The sequence below is a fragment of the Microtus oregoni genome, unplaced genomic scaffold (assembly GCF_018167655.1).
Source record: "Microtus oregoni isolate MIOR12 unplaced genomic scaffold, Mior012 000042F_ref0000377, whole genome shotgun sequence".
NCBI lineage: Eukaryota > Metazoa > Chordata > Mammalia > Rodentia > Cricetidae > Microtus > Microtus oregoni.
In genome coordinates, this window is record NW_024543209.1 from 489694 (window position 1) to 507154 (window position 17461).

The following is a 17461-nucleotide window of genomic DNA, read 5'->3' on the forward strand; positions in this document are numbered from 1 at the left end:
ACAAACAAACAAATCTTCATGAAAGTCTTGGAGATGGGTCATTGGGTAAAGCAAAGTATTTACATCATCTGAGCTCAGATTCTTAGCACTCATTTATAGTGGAGAGTGTGGCCTGTGATGCTGCACTGGGAAAGAGAAGCGGGGACAGCCACAGAAGGATCACTGGGGCTCCAGGCTCAGTGGTAGATCCTGGCTCAGGAGCCTTAAGCCTTACCTACTCTCATCAGACAAGGAGAAGGCCAGGGTGCTTATACACAGCACAGTTCCTCATTCCAACACCTTCCTACCCCAGGCTCCTATAAGATACACAAAGGACAGTACTCACCCACATAGTTCTCCACGTCACTCACATAGAATGTCGGCGCAGGAACAGATAGGCCCAGTCCATCTTTCTTGGGGACAAGGATGGGCTCGGTGAAGCCATGCTCCTCCATGTAGCTCACAGTGAGCTGGCTGCCTGGTACACGGGACACCACATCTTCAGCACTGTGGAGAAAGGGTGGGTCCGGCACCTCAGGATACCTGGCTATGTGCCGCCCATGCTCCAGGAGGTTGGCCTGCCACAGCACCCTGAAAACTACTAAGATAGCTGTAGGCAAGTTTGTGGTGCTGATTCCAGCCACCCACCACTGAGAGCAAGGCACACAGGTCCACTGGTAACTGTGATGGAACATGGAAGGCAGGTACCACAATGATGAGAGACAGAAAAACTCTACTATGTTCCTGTATGCTGGCCACCCTTTCCACAGAGAGACACCATCACCTAGATGAATCAATCTCTCTCTCTCTCTCTCTCTCTCTCTCTCTCTCTCTCTCTCTCTCTCCTTTCTCTCTCTTGCACCCCTACATGGCAAAAAGAAAGCAAAACAAATCCTTCTACTTCATCTTGTAGAATCTGTCAAAACTCACAAGCTGATCTAAAAGTCCATGGACCTCATGAGGGATCCAGAATAACAAACACAATCTTGAAAACATAGAGCAAAGGTTCAGGACCCACAGCTCTTTACTCCACAACTTACTACAGGAGTCAAGTGTGCTCCTGGCACAAGAACAAACATGGACAGTACCTCGAATTTTGTTCAGACATAAATGAGGACACTTACGAGCAAATGATTTCAACAAAGATGGCAAGACCGTCTAATAGCAAAAGGTAGTCTTTCCAACAAGTGATATTGGGGGGAGGGGGAAGAAAGTTAGATTTTACTCCATTCTATATGCAAAAATTAACTCAACATGTATCAAAATACATACTAAATGCTAGAACTACAAACCCTTTAGGAGAAGACAGGAAGATAAATCTTCATGATCTTGGATTTTGCGAAGGCTTTAGATCGCAACAAGAGCACAAGAAACAATTGGAAGATTAGATAAAACCAACAACATCAAAAGTACTTTCTGCTTCAAAGGCCACCATCAAGAAAGCAAAAAGACAAACTATGGGGCAGGAAGTCTCTGCCAGTCATGCGCAAGGAGTATGCATCGAGAATATGGAAAGAGGAGCTGGAGAGAGAATACTGCCAGGTGGTAACTCCAGCTCCTGGGGATCCAATGCCCTCTTCTAGACTCTACAAGCTCCTCTACTTATGAATATACAGACACAAATACATACACAGAATTCTTAAAAGGCATTACAATGTGCAAAGAACCTTTACAGGTCAACGACACAAATATTATTTTAAAAGGTGTGAGGGGGTGGTGCTGGAGAGATAGCTCAGTGGTTAAAAGCACTCATTGCTCTTGCTGACGACCCGTGTTTGGTTCCTAGTACCTACATGACAGCTCAAACCCACTCATAATTCCGGGTTCAGGAGATTTGCTGCCTTCTTCTGACCTCCATGGGCACTGAAAATGCACGTGGTGCGCGCGCGCACGCACACACACGCACACACACACACACACACACACACACAGAGGCAAAACACTCATAAAGTAAATTTTAAAAACTTTGAATATGAGGCAAGATCAGTGAGATGGCTCAGCAGATAAAAGTCCAGGCCTGTTCATGCACATGAATGCATTTACACACATATGCAAATAAATATATAAATATAATAAACAATTTTAAAGTGTGAGGCAAAGGGCTGGGGGGATTCCATAGAGAGAGAGAGAGAGAGAGAGAGAGAGAGAGAGAGAGAGAGAGAGAATGAGAATGAATGAATCATGCCAGTCAAACAACACCTAAGATTATACTCTGGCCTCCAAACGCAGGTGCACACGTGTGTGTACACACACAGTGTATGAGGCAAAGGATCTCAGTAGACTCCCTAAGAAGAGAAAAGCCCACATGTAAATTAAAAATTGTTCAACATCTCTAGTCATAAAAGGCATGCAAGTCAAAATATAAGAGACCACTTCACACACACAGGACGGCTGGCTAGATCCAAAAGCTAGACAGGAAGGGGAGCTGGAGAACTCCCTCCTGTAGGCTGGCGGGAATGTCACATGATGCCACCGCCTTGCAAAGCATCCTGGTGGTTCTCAGACTATTACACACAGACCATCTGACCCAGTGGCTGCACGCTAACAAATGGAAACATGACCACACAAAACGTGGATCTAAATATTTAGACCACAATTATTCACAGTAGTCAGAAAGCAAAAATATGAAAACAAAAACAGAAACAGCCCAAATGGCCATCAGCTGAATGATATAAACAGCAAGTGGTCCAGCCAGCCAGACAATGGGATATTATTCAACCAAAAAGAGAATGAAGTCCTGACAAATGCTACAATGTGGATGAGCCTTGAAAATAATCAGATTAAAAGAAGGCACCCAAATACTGGGTGATTCTATTTCTAGAAAATGTCTCAGATTTACACATGAGAAAATGGGCTCAGAAGGTAAAGGTGCTTGTGGATTCTCAAGGCCATAGGGAACGAGAAGTTGGCAGGATTTTTTTGTGGAGATGAAAGGCTCTGAAGTTGACTAATAAAGATGCACACACCTGTGAGGATGCAGACACCTGTGAGGATGCGCACACCTGTGAGGATGCGCACACCTGTGAGGATGCACACACCTGTGAGAATGTACACATCTGTGAGGATACAGACACCAGTGAGAATACGCACACCTGTATGGATGCACACACCTGTGAGGAGGCACACGCATGTCAAGAGCTCCTGACTTTAAATGAATGTGTTATAGTTAGTGAACTACATCTCAGTGAAGGTTGGGGAGCTGGGGGAGTAGCACTCAGCTCAGAGGAGCCAGGGTAAACCATAGATCAGTTAATCATGTGACATCACATAATAAGCATCAAAAGAAACCCAGCAATTGAAAACTCTCTATGCAATGATACTAGTAAGAGAGAAATAAAGATTTCTATCAGACAAACAGTACCAGCCTCACAACTGTGGGTGACCCAGAACAGCTTCCTGAGACTGCTCTTTGCCTACTTTTTGCCAGAACTCAGACAGAACAAGTGTATAGGCAGTAGAAGGAAGGAAAGGCCTCTACCATGTGGCAAGGGCAGAGGCAGGTGGCCAGAAAACAGGATGGAGAGTGGTACTTCCCACCCAGAGCAGCGCCAATGTATGCCCTCAAGAGGTACACACACAAGAGAGAAGCGACCTGTCTATGGAAGGCCTGACGCTCCTGCCTCCCCTAGAAGGGGAATCCCCAATAACAGTAATGTGTACTGAGAGGGACAGTACACACAGCCTTGTGTGCAGTGATCAGAAGATGGGGAAGGAGGTAGGGTTTCAGTGGATGGGTCCACCCCGTAGATAGCACTGCCTGGACCCCACCACCTATGGAAGATCTGCCCAGCTGAGAAAAGCCAATCATCCGTAGAAAACACTTCACCTGGAAAGGCCCAACCACCCAATGAAGGACCACCACCTGGGTAAGAATGGCTGGTCCACCCGCCTGAGAAAGATCACCTACCTGGGGAACGTTCGACTCCGCAGCTCCTTGATGAAGAGCTGGCTGCCATTCTGCACTGGTTTCATGTCTGGCATCTGCCCAGGGCCATGTTTGTGCCAGGTCCGCTTTTTCTTGACTGTAGAGGAGACACAAGATGGGTCTGTTCCAAACACAGCTGCCACCCAACTTTGGAGGCCCCTACACTATAAGAAGACATCCCCCTGGGCACCGCAGGGGGCAAAAAGGTAGCTAGGGAGCTTACCAACACAGCAAACTCAAAACCTCTCCCACAGACCCTGCCAGCCCACATTCACACCTCCTTATCTTCATCCCTGTTCTCATAATGGAGGTCAGGCTTCCACGCTAGCCCTGACCTTCCTCACTCAGGCGACTCTTAGAAGGTGCTCGCCATCCCACAATGGGGGACACATTCTGCTTGTCCTCCACAAAGAGCTGTCACCTTTCTGCCAGGGCCTTTCCTTTCCAATACCTCTTTCCCCACCTTACAGCCAGTGTGCCATGAAGATGGCCCGAGGCACAGGGATGTCATGCAGGCCCTGGTACTGAAGTTGTCATGCAGTCCTTTGAGCAACAGAGGGCAGTGCTGGGAACACCCGGGCTCCCACCGACATCACGGGGCCGTGACGCCTGAGTTAGGATGGGGACTGGGTCCCATCACCCAGCTGAGTATGTTCTGCCACAGCGCTGTGGTGGCAGAGCAGCATTGTTCCTTTGGCCTCTGTCACATCAGGCACCTTGCCAGGCTCATGTCCAGGAGCCTGAGACTCCTGTACTAGATTTTTCTTGGTCAAATAAACTTGTCTGATGCCTTAACCAAGACCCACTGGCCAAAATCACCTCAGAGAACACACAGACTATGTGGGGTTGAACCTTAAAACCCACACCCCTGTTGCTTAATGAAGAAAAAGCAGCATGGGAGGCCCTGGCTCCTGCTCTTCACGGTACCCACCATTGCAGGCCCTGCCTCAAGCCAGGGTAGAAGGAACAAGAAGCAGGAGGAAGGTTTTCAAGTCAGCTCCTAGTACCAGCTCCAGGCTGGAGCTCTCCAGAAGCATGGGAGGCCTTTTGTCACCGAGGCTTCGGAGATGGAAGTGTGACTAAAATCAGCGTCACAGACAGCACTACTCACAGTGTTCATAGGCACTCAGCTCAAAACCAAGACTAGTAGAGACTCACAGAGAAAGGACTAGGACTTTGGACCGTGGTGTTTGAAGGAGTACAAGCCTCTCAATAATAGCAGGAGTCTAACCCCAGTGTTTACACAGCCGCCTCTGAGCACACACAAATGGACATATGTGCACACACATCTCAGCACACTCTGACTGGTCTGTGCCCCAGAGCCTTATGTTGAAATCTTTAGTCCTCAAGGTGATTAGGAAGTGGGGCACCTGAGAGGAGACTGAGTCATGGAATTGACATCCAGGTGATGGAGACAGAAAGCACAGGAGGCTCCCTCACCCGCTACCCTGTGAGAAGATGCTAGAGGGGCTAGCACCTTGATTTTGGTCTTTTCTGTCACCAGAATGGCACAAAATGAATCTCCTGCTATTTAAGCAACCCAGCCTGTGGCAAAAAGTGACAAACAAACATGCAGGTAGGCATGCAGGTAAAACTGCAGACACCTTATGTGCATGTCACTCCTGGGAGCTGGTGGTAGGGATGGGAACTGGAGCTGGTACCTGGGCCATGGTTGACTGTGGAGCCTCTGCTCAAACTCCAGTCAAGCCCAGGGACTGAGTCTTGGTGAGGCGGTGCACATGCCTTTCTCAGTGGGTAGGTGGTTGACACCATGAGGATGCCTGACAGCACTAAAAGAATCAAGCTGTTCGTCACTGATGCAACACTCATCAACACTCAGTCCTACACCACACCTACGTTCTACCCTGAGCAGACTCAGCAAGAGCCCCCATGTCAGGACCCCTTCAAACATTCATGACTGCTGAAAGAGGCTCAACCCCATTTTCCAACTTCTTCCTCTCCACAATCTAGAGTCTCTTAGAAATGACTCCCCGAGACACCATGAACCATTCAGGGAGACCCTAACATCTTCCAGATCACCTTCACTAGGGACTCTGGGATGAGCGCACACAGCCTTACCCCACCCCTCCTTAAGAACATGCCTGCTAGTATCTTTTGATCCAACCCTGCTCTGCAGTGACCCCACCTCCCAGGCCCCACAGGACAGCTCTGGGTCCCAGTGGAAGCTCTCCATATCTGTCTCATTTCTTATATAAAGGTAAATAAGACCCTGAGTTTAACAAGGTGCCAGGAGAGTGAGAACACTCCTTCCTGTCCTTATTGTCAGTGACTTAGAGACACTCGGAGCACAAGTGTGTCTGGGGAGGTCTGGAAGGTGCCTTAGGAGTCCTGAACTGGCAGATGCTGAGTACAACCAGAAACCAGAGCAGCCCCATTATCCAGCAATGTGCACTCTAGAGCCAGGCCCTAGAAGAGCCAAGAGACAGCAGACAGAGCCCAGGAACAGGGAGATCCCACCCACCTAGCACCAGCCTCACCAGGAGTTAGGCCAGGCTCCAATGTTCCCAGAGTCTCAGATAGGCCTTGGCTCACTGAACAGGAGTGTGAACCCTCCATTTCCCCGTCCCCATTGCCTGTATTCCACGGTTAGCTGAGTACTCTGGTACTGGAGTCCCTTCCCACTTCCTGAGTTGCCTGTGTCTTTCCCATTGACTGTATCCCCACCTCACTGCCCCTACCCCACTGTCTGCATCTCTCTCTTCATCTCTCTGTGTTTACAGCACTTATCTCACAGAGGCAGGGATATGGTCTCTCGGCTTGCACTGAGTACCTGGGTGAGGGTCTCCTGAAAAGGGAGCGATGCAGTGACTATGAAGGGAGTTGGACACAGTCCCCTGTGACCCATTCTAATTCCCCAACTCAACCAATCCAGCCTTGGGCATGGCATGTGAGCAGTGAAACAGCCAGAGTGTCTACCTGCAGTGTATGTGAGTATTTCTAACACCAACATAGGCAGAAGCCCTGAGGACAGAGGTAAGGTAGATACTCACTACACACACACACACACACACACACACACACACACACACAGACACTCGTCAGTCCCTGTGTTTCTACAGGCCACAGGTCCACTCCCTACTTATAACTAGGGCTCAGCCTTGGAGTTCAAAGCCTACTTGGATGAAATTGCACAATATGAGCTGAGCCTACATCTTGGGTATTCCCTTAGCACCTGCTGCACAGCAGGGCTCAGAGAACAAGGGTAGAAAGGAGAAACATCGGATACACAGCAACAGGCACTGTGGGATGCTGGGTGGGGTAAGCTGAGCTCTTAGAGGATGGATAGCAGAGCCATTCACAAACATACACATGTGTCTGGCTTGGCGAGGCTGGGCGCCCTGAATACGTCTTTTATCACCTGAGCCTCAAGCCCACACTTAACATGGGGTAGTCTATAGGTGCTAGGTGTGGCCCTTGCAAGGCCTTGGTGATGGTGGAGTCTGTGTGGCTGCCTCTGAGAGCAAGAATCAATCAGAAAGCAGTCAGCTAAGCTGGAGGGGTCCCCAGCACCAGAGCCACTGGGCTGTGACCTTGATAGGCTGAGGTACTTACGTGTGGACTTGCCATGGGTTTTCTCGCAGTTCGGACAATGATAAATGTCGATATCTGGTGCCTCCTCCTCTTCCACCCCAACACAGCTGAAACAGGAGGAGACAGATCATTATTCCTCTCACGGTCAGTCTCCCTCAGCCTTCCATCCATAAGCTCAGGGGTAGCCCCTGCTCACTGCTGGGGACTGAGGTCAGTGGAGCTTTGTGCAACAGTTGTCCTTAGATGGGGAGGGGCGGAAGGGCTGCAGAGCAGCCCTCCTCAAACACGAATCTGCTGTGGGATCCACACGCAGCTGCAGGTGCTCACTATGAGGACCCAGCACTATGCCTCAGTGAGGACCACCTCCATCATCACCCTGGGAAGGCGAGGGGATGTTAGGAACCAGTGGCACAGCCCCTTATGGAAGCTAGGAAACAGAACACATCTGGGAAGACAGGAGAACCTTGAGCTACACCTCAACAATTTGCCCCACTCAGCTTCAGGAGGTCAGGGCAAGGTTGAGGGACAGTGACCAGTGTGTCCCTTCTTCTTCCCTCCCAGTTCTTCCAGGGCCTGAAACCTGCTCAGGAGGCAGCTACTGGCACTGATCAGTTGGCGCCCAAAAGCCCCTTAGAATGAGGACAGAATCAGAGGATGCAAACCACAAGGCCAACAGGCTTCTACCATCACAAGCAGCAAAATGAAAACATGCTGCTCTGTTCTGACACCTTCTACTCTTTGGTTACAGGTAAAGAGAGGCCAGTAGAAGACAGTGAGAATCCAGTTGTGTGGCCAGACTGTTGGGACAGATGAATCCCCCAAATGGAAAAGTCACTGAGTTGGAAAACACACCAACACACCCTTCCTGCGAGCAGACGCACAAACAGAGCCACCTGATGTATTTTAAAGAAGCATTTCCTGAGGGCAGCCACGGAGTCTCCACCCAGGAAGGGCTAAGGAAATGGACTATCTGGAAGTCACCAGGGTACTCTAGGAAGATGTTTTTACATGGGGCAAACTCCACAGGTCATCAAAAGTCCAATACAGTTGCAGCTGTATTCAGTATGACTTTTAATTAAAATATGCTCTTTTGTCTTTTTTTTAAAGTATTGCCTCATGATGTCTTGACTCATAGGGAACCACTGTAAATTTTATACCTATTAAAAATATGTAAGGTGAGCTGAGGAGATGGCTTAGTCAGGAAAGGGTTTGGCTGTGCAAGCACCAAGTTCTGAGTTCAGATTCCCAGAACTGATGCAAGAAAAGTGGGATGTGGTGGCATATGCTTACAATCCCGCATCACAGAGATGCAGATGGGCATCTCCAGGGGACTCACTGGCTAGATAACCCACCCTAATCAGTGAGCTCCAGTCCCAATTAGGGACCCTATTTCCAAAAACAAGGCGAACAGCTTCTGGGAAATGATAACAAGGTTGACCTTCGTCAATCCTTTTCCTGACTTTTTGTGTCCCTCCAACACCACCGAGGGGCAGCATATCTCTGAATCTGAGCTTGTTTTCCCAAATGAGAACCTTTGTTGTTGTTGTTGTTTTTCCAAGACGGCTTCTCTGTGTGGCCCTAGCTGTCCTAGACTCGCTCTACAGACCAGGCTGGCCTGGAACTCAGAGATTTGCTTGTCTTTGCCTCTAGTACTGGGATTAAAGGCATACGCCACCACACCCGGCATTAAATATGGACTTGGGGAGGGAGTAACAGCAGAAAGAGTCAATCAGACCAAAGTTTACAAGCTTTCACCTAGACTGACCAGACAAAATGAAGAAAGGTTACTGAAACCAGACTTATTTATAGAGCAACAATTAGGTAGCCGAGGTGAAGTGGACAAATTCCTAGGAACACATAAACTACAAACAAGCAATTCAAAAACAGCAGAGTGAGTTGTAACTCAGCAGCAGAGCACATGATGAGCACATCTGAAGCTGGGATTGATTCCCGCCACCCAACAACACATATGTACACACAGTGATGAAACAGAGAAAATGAACAGATCTGAATAAGACATTGTGTCATTCCTGAAAAACTTCCCTCAGAAAACTCCAGAGACCAGCACGATGGCTCCGGGGGTAAAGGTGCTCACCACTAAGCCTGATAACATTATTTCAATTCCCTGGACCCAAAGGGTGGAAGGAGGAAACAGACACCTGCCAGTTGTCCCCCAACCTTCACATGTGTGCCTGATACACACCTGTGTACAAGCATGGGCATACACAGACACACACACACACAGACACACACACACACACAGACACAAACACACACAGACACACACACACAAAATGAATAAAGTAATAAAAAGGAAAAGCCCAGAAGCACCGCTAGTGAATTCTATAAAAAATAATAGCAATCCTTCTCAGAAACAAATTGAAAAGAAATATTTCTGACCCACCCCCTCTTTTCATGCTAGGAATGAATATAGGGCCTCAAATATGTTAGACAAGGATTCTGTCATTTATCCCCAGCCCTCCTGATTCCTTTTATGAGAACAATAATATCTTGATTCCAAAGCCAGACAAAGGCATAAAAAAAAACCAGACCAACATCTCTTATTAATAGCAGTATAAAAACCCTCCATCAACTACATTGTAAAGTCCAGCAGCCCATTAAGAGGCTGTATATAGTTCACAGTCAGGCAAGACTTATCACGGGAGTGTAAAGATAGTTCAACACATGAAATAAAGGAACACTTCAATTGCTGGAACATCACATCTGACTACAAAAAAAGGGTGTGCCCTGAGGCCCCACCCTGGAGGTTACACAGCAGCAGGGATTGTGCAAGTCTCAGCCACAGTTCACATGGCCCTTTCTCTCTCACATTCCTATTCTGGTCTTTCCCAGTCCTTCCCCAACCCCCATCTTCCCTAATGTGTTCTCACCTCTTATGACACAAGGAAGAACTATGTGAGTACCTCAACTGATGCAGAAAAAGATAGACCTATTCATAATTTCATTTATTTTTATTTGGGGGAGGGAGACAGTTTCTCTGCATAGCCCTGGCTGTCCTGACTGTCCTAGAACTGGCTTTGTAGGCTAGGCTAGCCGTGAACTCAGAGATCTGCCTGCCTCTGCCTCTTAAGTAGTAGGATTAAAGACATGTGCCACAACACCCGGCTCTTCGTGTGTGTGTGTGTGTGTGTGTGTGTGTGTGTGTGTGTGTGTGTAGAAGGAGAGAGAGAGAGAGAGAGAGAGAGAGAGAGACTAAGAATAGAAAGGAACTTCCTCTTCCTCGGCAAGATAAAGATATAATATAAAAAACTCACAGCTAATATTACACAGAATGATGAAAAACCAAAAGCCTTTCCCTAGAAGACCTGAAATGAGGCAGGTGTCTGTAGCTGCCACTTCTACTCAACGCAATGTTAGAAGTGCTGCTAGTCAAAATAATTAGGGGATAAAATTAAATAAAAAGCCTTCTAACTAACTAAAAGAAGTAAAATGATCTTTATTTGCAAATGACATGCTTAAATATACAGAAAATCACATGGAAACCCTCTATATAAGACATGCTAGCACTAATAAATAAAAGGGAAAGTTGTAGGGTGCAAGATTAACACACAGCACAGTGTTTCTGGACACTGGCAATAGATAATCAAAAAGAAAATGTAGAAATCAATTATATGAGCATCAAGAAGGATAAACCATTTGGGGGAAATGTCCCTCAAACACAGGCACGATTTGTACACTGATGAAACAAGGGTAAAAGCTGACTTTATACTCATATGGTATTGCAAAGGATCCCAAATAACCAAAGCAATCTTTAAAAACAAAAATGAAATTTCAGTCCTGTGCTCCAATGTGGGTCTCTGTCTCTGGAACTCACCAAGACCAGCTGGCCTGGGTCTGGAAAAGCCTGGGATAAAACCGGACTCTCTGAACATAGCGGACAATGTGGACTACTGAGAACTCAAGAACAATGGCAATGGGTTTTTGATCCTACTGCACGCACTGGCTTTGTGGGAGCCTAGGCAATTTGGATGCTCAACTTACTAGACCTGGATGGAGGTGGGGGTTCCTTGGACTTCCCACAGGACAGGGAACCCTGATTGCTTTTCAGGCTGAGTGGGGGGGACTTAATTGGGGGAGGGGGAGGGAAATGGGAGGCAGTGGCGGGGAAGAGACAGAAATCTTTAATAAATAAATAAATTAATTTAAAAAAAATGAAGAGAACATACAGTTCACAACTTCAAAACTCACAACAAAGCCATAGTAACCAAATAATATGCCACTGTCATCTAGCTAGAAACAGAGGAGCAGAATAGAATTAGACCCAGAAATAAACCCACATATCAGAGGTCAATTTATTTTTGACAAGGGTTGTAAGATATAAGGAAAGTCTATTCTCTCTCTCTCTCTCTCTCTCTCTCTCTCTCTCTCTCTCTGTGTGTGTGTGTGTGTGTGTATGCGTCGTGCATGCGTGCGTGTATAGTGGGTATTCATTTTGCCCATGACCTTGGACTATCTGGTCCAATAGAGGCAGTGCTTCTTGTCTGCCTATATGACCTCTTATAAGGAAGAAGAGAGGGTGGTAAAGACCAGGTTAGGTCGTGTGAAACAGCATGTGAATGGTCCCCAGCTTTCTAAGGACTCTGCACCTGGATTTACCATATCCTGTTCATGAGTACATGTTCCCTCTTTCAAATCTTAATAATTCTAGATACCCCTTAAACAGACACACATGGATTCTCTTAGTGTGTGTGTGTGTGTGTGTGTGTGTGTTGTACTGCGTGCACATGGGTTTGCAGATGCACCCATATGAGCTCATGCATGGAGAGGCCAGAGCAAGGACACTGGATGTCTTCTTCCATTACCCTCTGCTTTACTGTCTCCACTGAACCTGAAGCTCACCATTTTTATCTAGACTGGCTGGCCAGTGAGTTCTCAGGGTCTGCCTGTCTCGACCCCTTAATGCCCACCTGACACTCTACACAAAAACTAACTGAAAACAAATTGATCGACCAAATATAAGGTCTAAAATGATAAAATTATTAGAAGAAAACATGAATGAAATCTTCATACCTTTGGATCCAGCAATGGATGACTAGAAATAACAGCAAAGGGGTAAGTGGCAGCAGCAACTACAAATGATAAACTGGGCTTTATCAAAACTAAAAACTTCTGTGCATCTAAGACTGGGCCAGGCAACATTTCATCATGGGGGAGGTGCTCATGAAGTCCTGCCCCTTCCTGAGGGATTCACTGACTGCTAATGGTTACTAGGTAGGGAAGGGAGGACCATTTTCTTCAGTACTGTACCTTTGGTAAGTTGTCTGTGCCCCTGTAAAGAACCCCTTCACCTATGCTTGTGTAAGAAATTCCAGTTAAACTCAGTGAGCCAAAAAAGGAGGAAGAGGAGAGGGCTTGAAACTGGCAAGGACTTGTTGGAAATGAGAAGAGCTTAGATGGGAGAGGGAAAGGAAATGGAATATAAGAGGGCGTGTGTGAAAAAGATCAAAGTTCATTATATGCATGTATGAGGCTGTCAAAGAATTTTTTTCAATTCAATTATAAAACACTTTTGTACATTAAAATACACTGTTGAGAAAGAAAAGGCCACTTACAGGATGAGAGAAAATATTTTAAAATTACATATCAGGTAAGGGTCTAGCATCCAAATCCATAAAGAACTCTTATAGCTCAATAATAAAATAATCTAATTTTAAAATGAGCCAATGACTCAAACAGGCATTTCCCCAGAGACGATGAATACACAGCCATAGGCACACGAAACGACACTGATCGTTCAAGTCATTAGCAAAGTGCAAATCAAAACTCCAGTGAGATGCAACTTCACATCGTGGGCTGTGGAGAGATTGTGACCCCTCCATAATTTCCTCACTTAAGAAAAACGTAAAACAGTGCAGACACAGAAAAAAAACATTGATTCCTCATAAAATAAAGTGACACATGAGCCTGCAGTTCTACTCAGCTACATATCTAAGATCTAAGAACTGGCATTCCATCAATGCCCTATTCACAAAAAATAGCGGCATGTAGGTAACCAAAGTGGGTAAGGCATCCAAAATCCAAGGACAGGTAGATGGATCAACAACATGTGATCACACACAAAACACATTATTCGACTAAAGTTTACATATTCAGTAACACATATGGATAGAAAAAACTAGATTACTGGCGGGGGGGAAGCCCAATACATAGTGTTAATACTTAATAGCAACCCCCAACTAGAATGTCTATAACAGGTAAGTCAAGAGAGACACATGGCAAGTGAGATGCCAGAGGATGGGAAAGAAGGGATTTGGAGGTACAACTTGATGGGAAGTGATTTATGACCAAGGAACATTGGCATGGTGCCATAGAATATTCAAACCTACTGTGGAGCATCCCCACTGGCTACAGAGTATTCACACCAACTGCAGAATAGTCACACTGGCTATAGAGTATTCACACCAACTGCAGAATAGTCACACTGGCCAGAGTGTTCACACTAGCCATGGAGAATTCACACCAGCTATGGAACATTTTACACTGTCCAGAAAATTCATACCAGTCATGGAACATTCACACCAGCCATGAAAAATTCACATCAGCTATGGAGCATTTTACACTGGCTATGAAGAATTCACACCAGCCATAGAACAATCATACCAGTCATGGAGCACTCACCAGCCACAGAGCATCATACTGGTCATGAGCATTCACACCAGCCACGGAGCATTCAGATTGACCAGGAAGTCTTCATACTACCACAGGGCCTGTGCAAAGGGTCTGTCTCTGCCTTGCTTATCAGGGAATTCTATTCTGTAGGCCTATTTGTAGAATGAATTTGCTTAAAGAAAACCCAAGCATGACAGGGAGAAACCATACTGCCCTAAGAATGAGGTGGATCACTTATCGTTACTCAGCACTAAAGCCATGTGTTTTGCTGGGTACATCTCAAACATCCCTGATGACAATGCTCTGTGACCTTCCTAGGGAACTCAAGGTTGGCTGTGTTTTTTCCAGAGGTAGCTGTACCGCTGTGAGAGGAAGGGAGAAGCCTTGGGTCCCTCCAATTTCATTGCCACCATCACTTCACTTACAGGACACAGCAGAGATGTCACCAGGCTTTGAAGCAAACTGGAGCTGGGAGAATGAGTGGACGTGGTGCTAAGCCAGGATGCCCATGAAACTGAACTGACAGGCATTTCAAGGGCTGTGTCTGGGAAATCTGACTTCTGACCCATTTAAAAGTATAAAGTCACATTTACAGGTTTATTTAAAACAGCATTTGTTGGAGAGAAGTCAGCAAGGCCCACACTTGGTATTCTAATTAAAGCCAGGTCGAGAGCTGGGTGTGGTGTACACCTGCCAGCCTGGCACTCTGAAGGCAGAAGCAAGGGAATCACCATAAGTTCAAGGCCAGCCTAGTTTATAGAGTGGGTTTTGGGAAAACCCAGAGCTACCTGGTTAGACCCTACCTCAAAACAGAATGATAAGGCCAGGTGAGGGCTGGCTGCACGTGTTCCTGAAAGTGCACCGGCCACTCCCACCCACACAGACACAGAGATGACATGCCTCCCAAAGCCCAATGGGGTCACCGCATCCCTCTTGGGCACAGTAATAAAGACAATTCAGGATAATAGAACAGCTTCCTATTGCACCGAAAAACATCAGGAACCAAAATAAATGATCACTAGCAGATGAGTCACAAGCCTCTGGCCTAGTGCGGAACTGTGTGTTGAGGGTGTAGCTGCGAAAAGACCATTTTCTGTATGAAAATCAGGTGAGGAAATGGTATCCGGCTGACTAGTGACTAAGCTGTCATTTACACAGTGATAGAAAAGGACACACTGCAGTAAGAAACGCCCACTGGAACTTGCAGTGAAAAGGGTGTCGCTGACTGTGTTCCTCAGCTGTCTGCCACTGTGACGAACACCTGAGAGCATCAACTGTAAAGGCAGAAGATTTGTTCAGGCTCCGAGTTTGAGTGGCCTTGGTCCAGAGTCACTCGCCCACCTCTTTGGGCCTGTGGTACAGAGCATTACAGTGGGAACGGGTCACAGGAGAAACCTGAGAGAGTTGTGGGGAAGAATGGGTATGCCCGTCCAGTACAGTACCCCAGAGACCTTTCTTCCTTCCACTGGTTTTCACTTCCTCAAGATTCTGTCACCTCCCAACCGCACAACAGGCTGGGACCAAGCACCCAACACACAAGCCTTTGGGGAGTGTAAGTATCCAAATGTTAACACTGATGGTGAAAAACAAGCACCCACATCTGTCTTAGCAGGAGCCCCTGCCAGCATGAGTTCATGGGTGAGACAGTTGGCATTTTATTTGTTTGTGTATGCACGAGGAATATATGTATGCACATGTTCAAGTGTATGCAAGCATATGTGGGTGTGAATGCATGTGTGTAAGTAAGCATGATTGCTCTCCACCTTCCTTTCTGAGATAGGGTCACTCACTGACTTGGTAGGCTGGCATGCCAGCCCACTCCAGAGAACCACCTATCACTCCACCCCAAGGTGGGGTTTCAGGTAGACACCTAGCTTTTAAGTGGATGCTGAAGACTCAACTTGAGACCCGCATGCTCACACAGCACACACTTTACCAACTGAGCCACCTCCCTATCCCCCAAGGTTAGTATTTGTTAGCATCTGCACCGTGAAATGGAAAACCTTAGCGTTTATGGAGCTAGGGCTTGAACCAGGACCTCACACGCTCTCAGCAGGTACTTTATTACTGAGTTATACCCGTAGCCCTTGTAAGATTTGTAATCATGAAAATCTGATTTTGTTTCAATCAAAGCTATCTGAATTTATAAGCATATATATCTATTTTAAAATATATTCTCTGTTTGAGTGTGGTGACACACACCTTTAATTCCAGCACTAGCGAGGCAGAGGCAGGGGATCTCTGAGTTTGAGGCCCCTGTCTTAAAAATATACTGACACTCACAAATGAATCTTTACAGAATGCAAGCCAAAGCAACTGCTGGTACGTACAGACCTTTCAAAGAAGGTGGCTCAAGGCAGCAAGGACAGGATGCTCTTGAGCAGCAGAAGGAAGTGACTGTCACTCATCCAGCCCAAACCTCTGGCTGGTGACTCAAGTTCATAAAACCTAAGCAAGAGACTTGGTTGGCCAGGACACTTTGACTCCTTTGACCAGCCACCATCGGCACCACGTGAGGGGACAAGTGTGAAGAAAGGTACTTCCCAAGGTACAACTCTGAAGAAATACAGCGTCAGTAACAGAGACCATGGAGCTCCAGGTGGAACACACTGAACCACGTGAGCTCAGCTTCCAGAAGAGACAGAGAAGAGGCATCGCAGGTATGTATGAAACACCAACCCTTCTGTGTGGCAGGGTGTAAGTAAACAGAATGCTTATTTTCAAAACTATATTTGCAAGAGAAAATATAAAGCACACCAAAAGCAAACACAGACATAAGCAAAATCCCAGACAGCAGAGGGCAAGGCTGCTCAGCGGATAGGGCACTTGCTGCTGAGCCTGATGACCTCAGCTCAATACCTAAGATCCACAAGGTAGAAAGGGAGAGCCTACTTCCAAAAGCTGTCCCCTAACCTCTACATGTGTGAGCATGTATGCACATGTGCATATTCATACACGTGTGCATGCATGCACACTCAAACACAACGAGAAGACCTTGAGAAAAACCCATGGGCAGGAGGAAAGCTCCTTACCTACAAGAAACAAGATTTACATCCAATTTCTCAAAAACCATGGGACAACAAGAGTATGTGGCAAACTATTTAAAGGGCTTGAAGAATTGGGGAACATATGAGAATTTGGAGTCTAGCAATCTTTAAAATTTTCATGTGCATATGGTGGTCAGAGAGAGGCTTGCAGGAGTAGTTCTTTCCTTCCTCTGTGGGTTCTGAGAATGAACAAAGATCACTAATGAGGCCTGTGTGCAATGTCTCCTACTGGCTTAGCCAGCTCACCAGCTCCCTTGTCAATTGTAGTGGCATTTCAATTATATTTTAATAAATAAAGACTGCCTGAAGATCTGAAAATAAAGCAGTC

The 17461-nt window shown here is 46.5% G+C and overlaps 1 protein-coding gene across 1 annotated transcript in view; it reads right to left on the reverse strand.

Annotated features, from left to right (window-relative positions):
* Positions 1–17461, reverse strand: part of LOC121434033 (lysine-specific demethylase PHF2) — a 74156-nt gene that overhangs the window by 26606 nt on the left and 30089 nt on the right. The window contains exons 2-4 of the mRNA XM_041632788.1: positions 7478–7563; positions 3887–4001; positions 326–486 (exon numbers count right to left, since the gene is read on the reverse strand). Of these exons, the coding sequence (XP_041488722.1) occupies positions 326–486; positions 3887–4001; positions 7478–7563 (362 nt within the window). The remainder of the gene's footprint in view (positions 1–325; positions 487–3886; positions 4002–7477; positions 7564–17461) is intronic.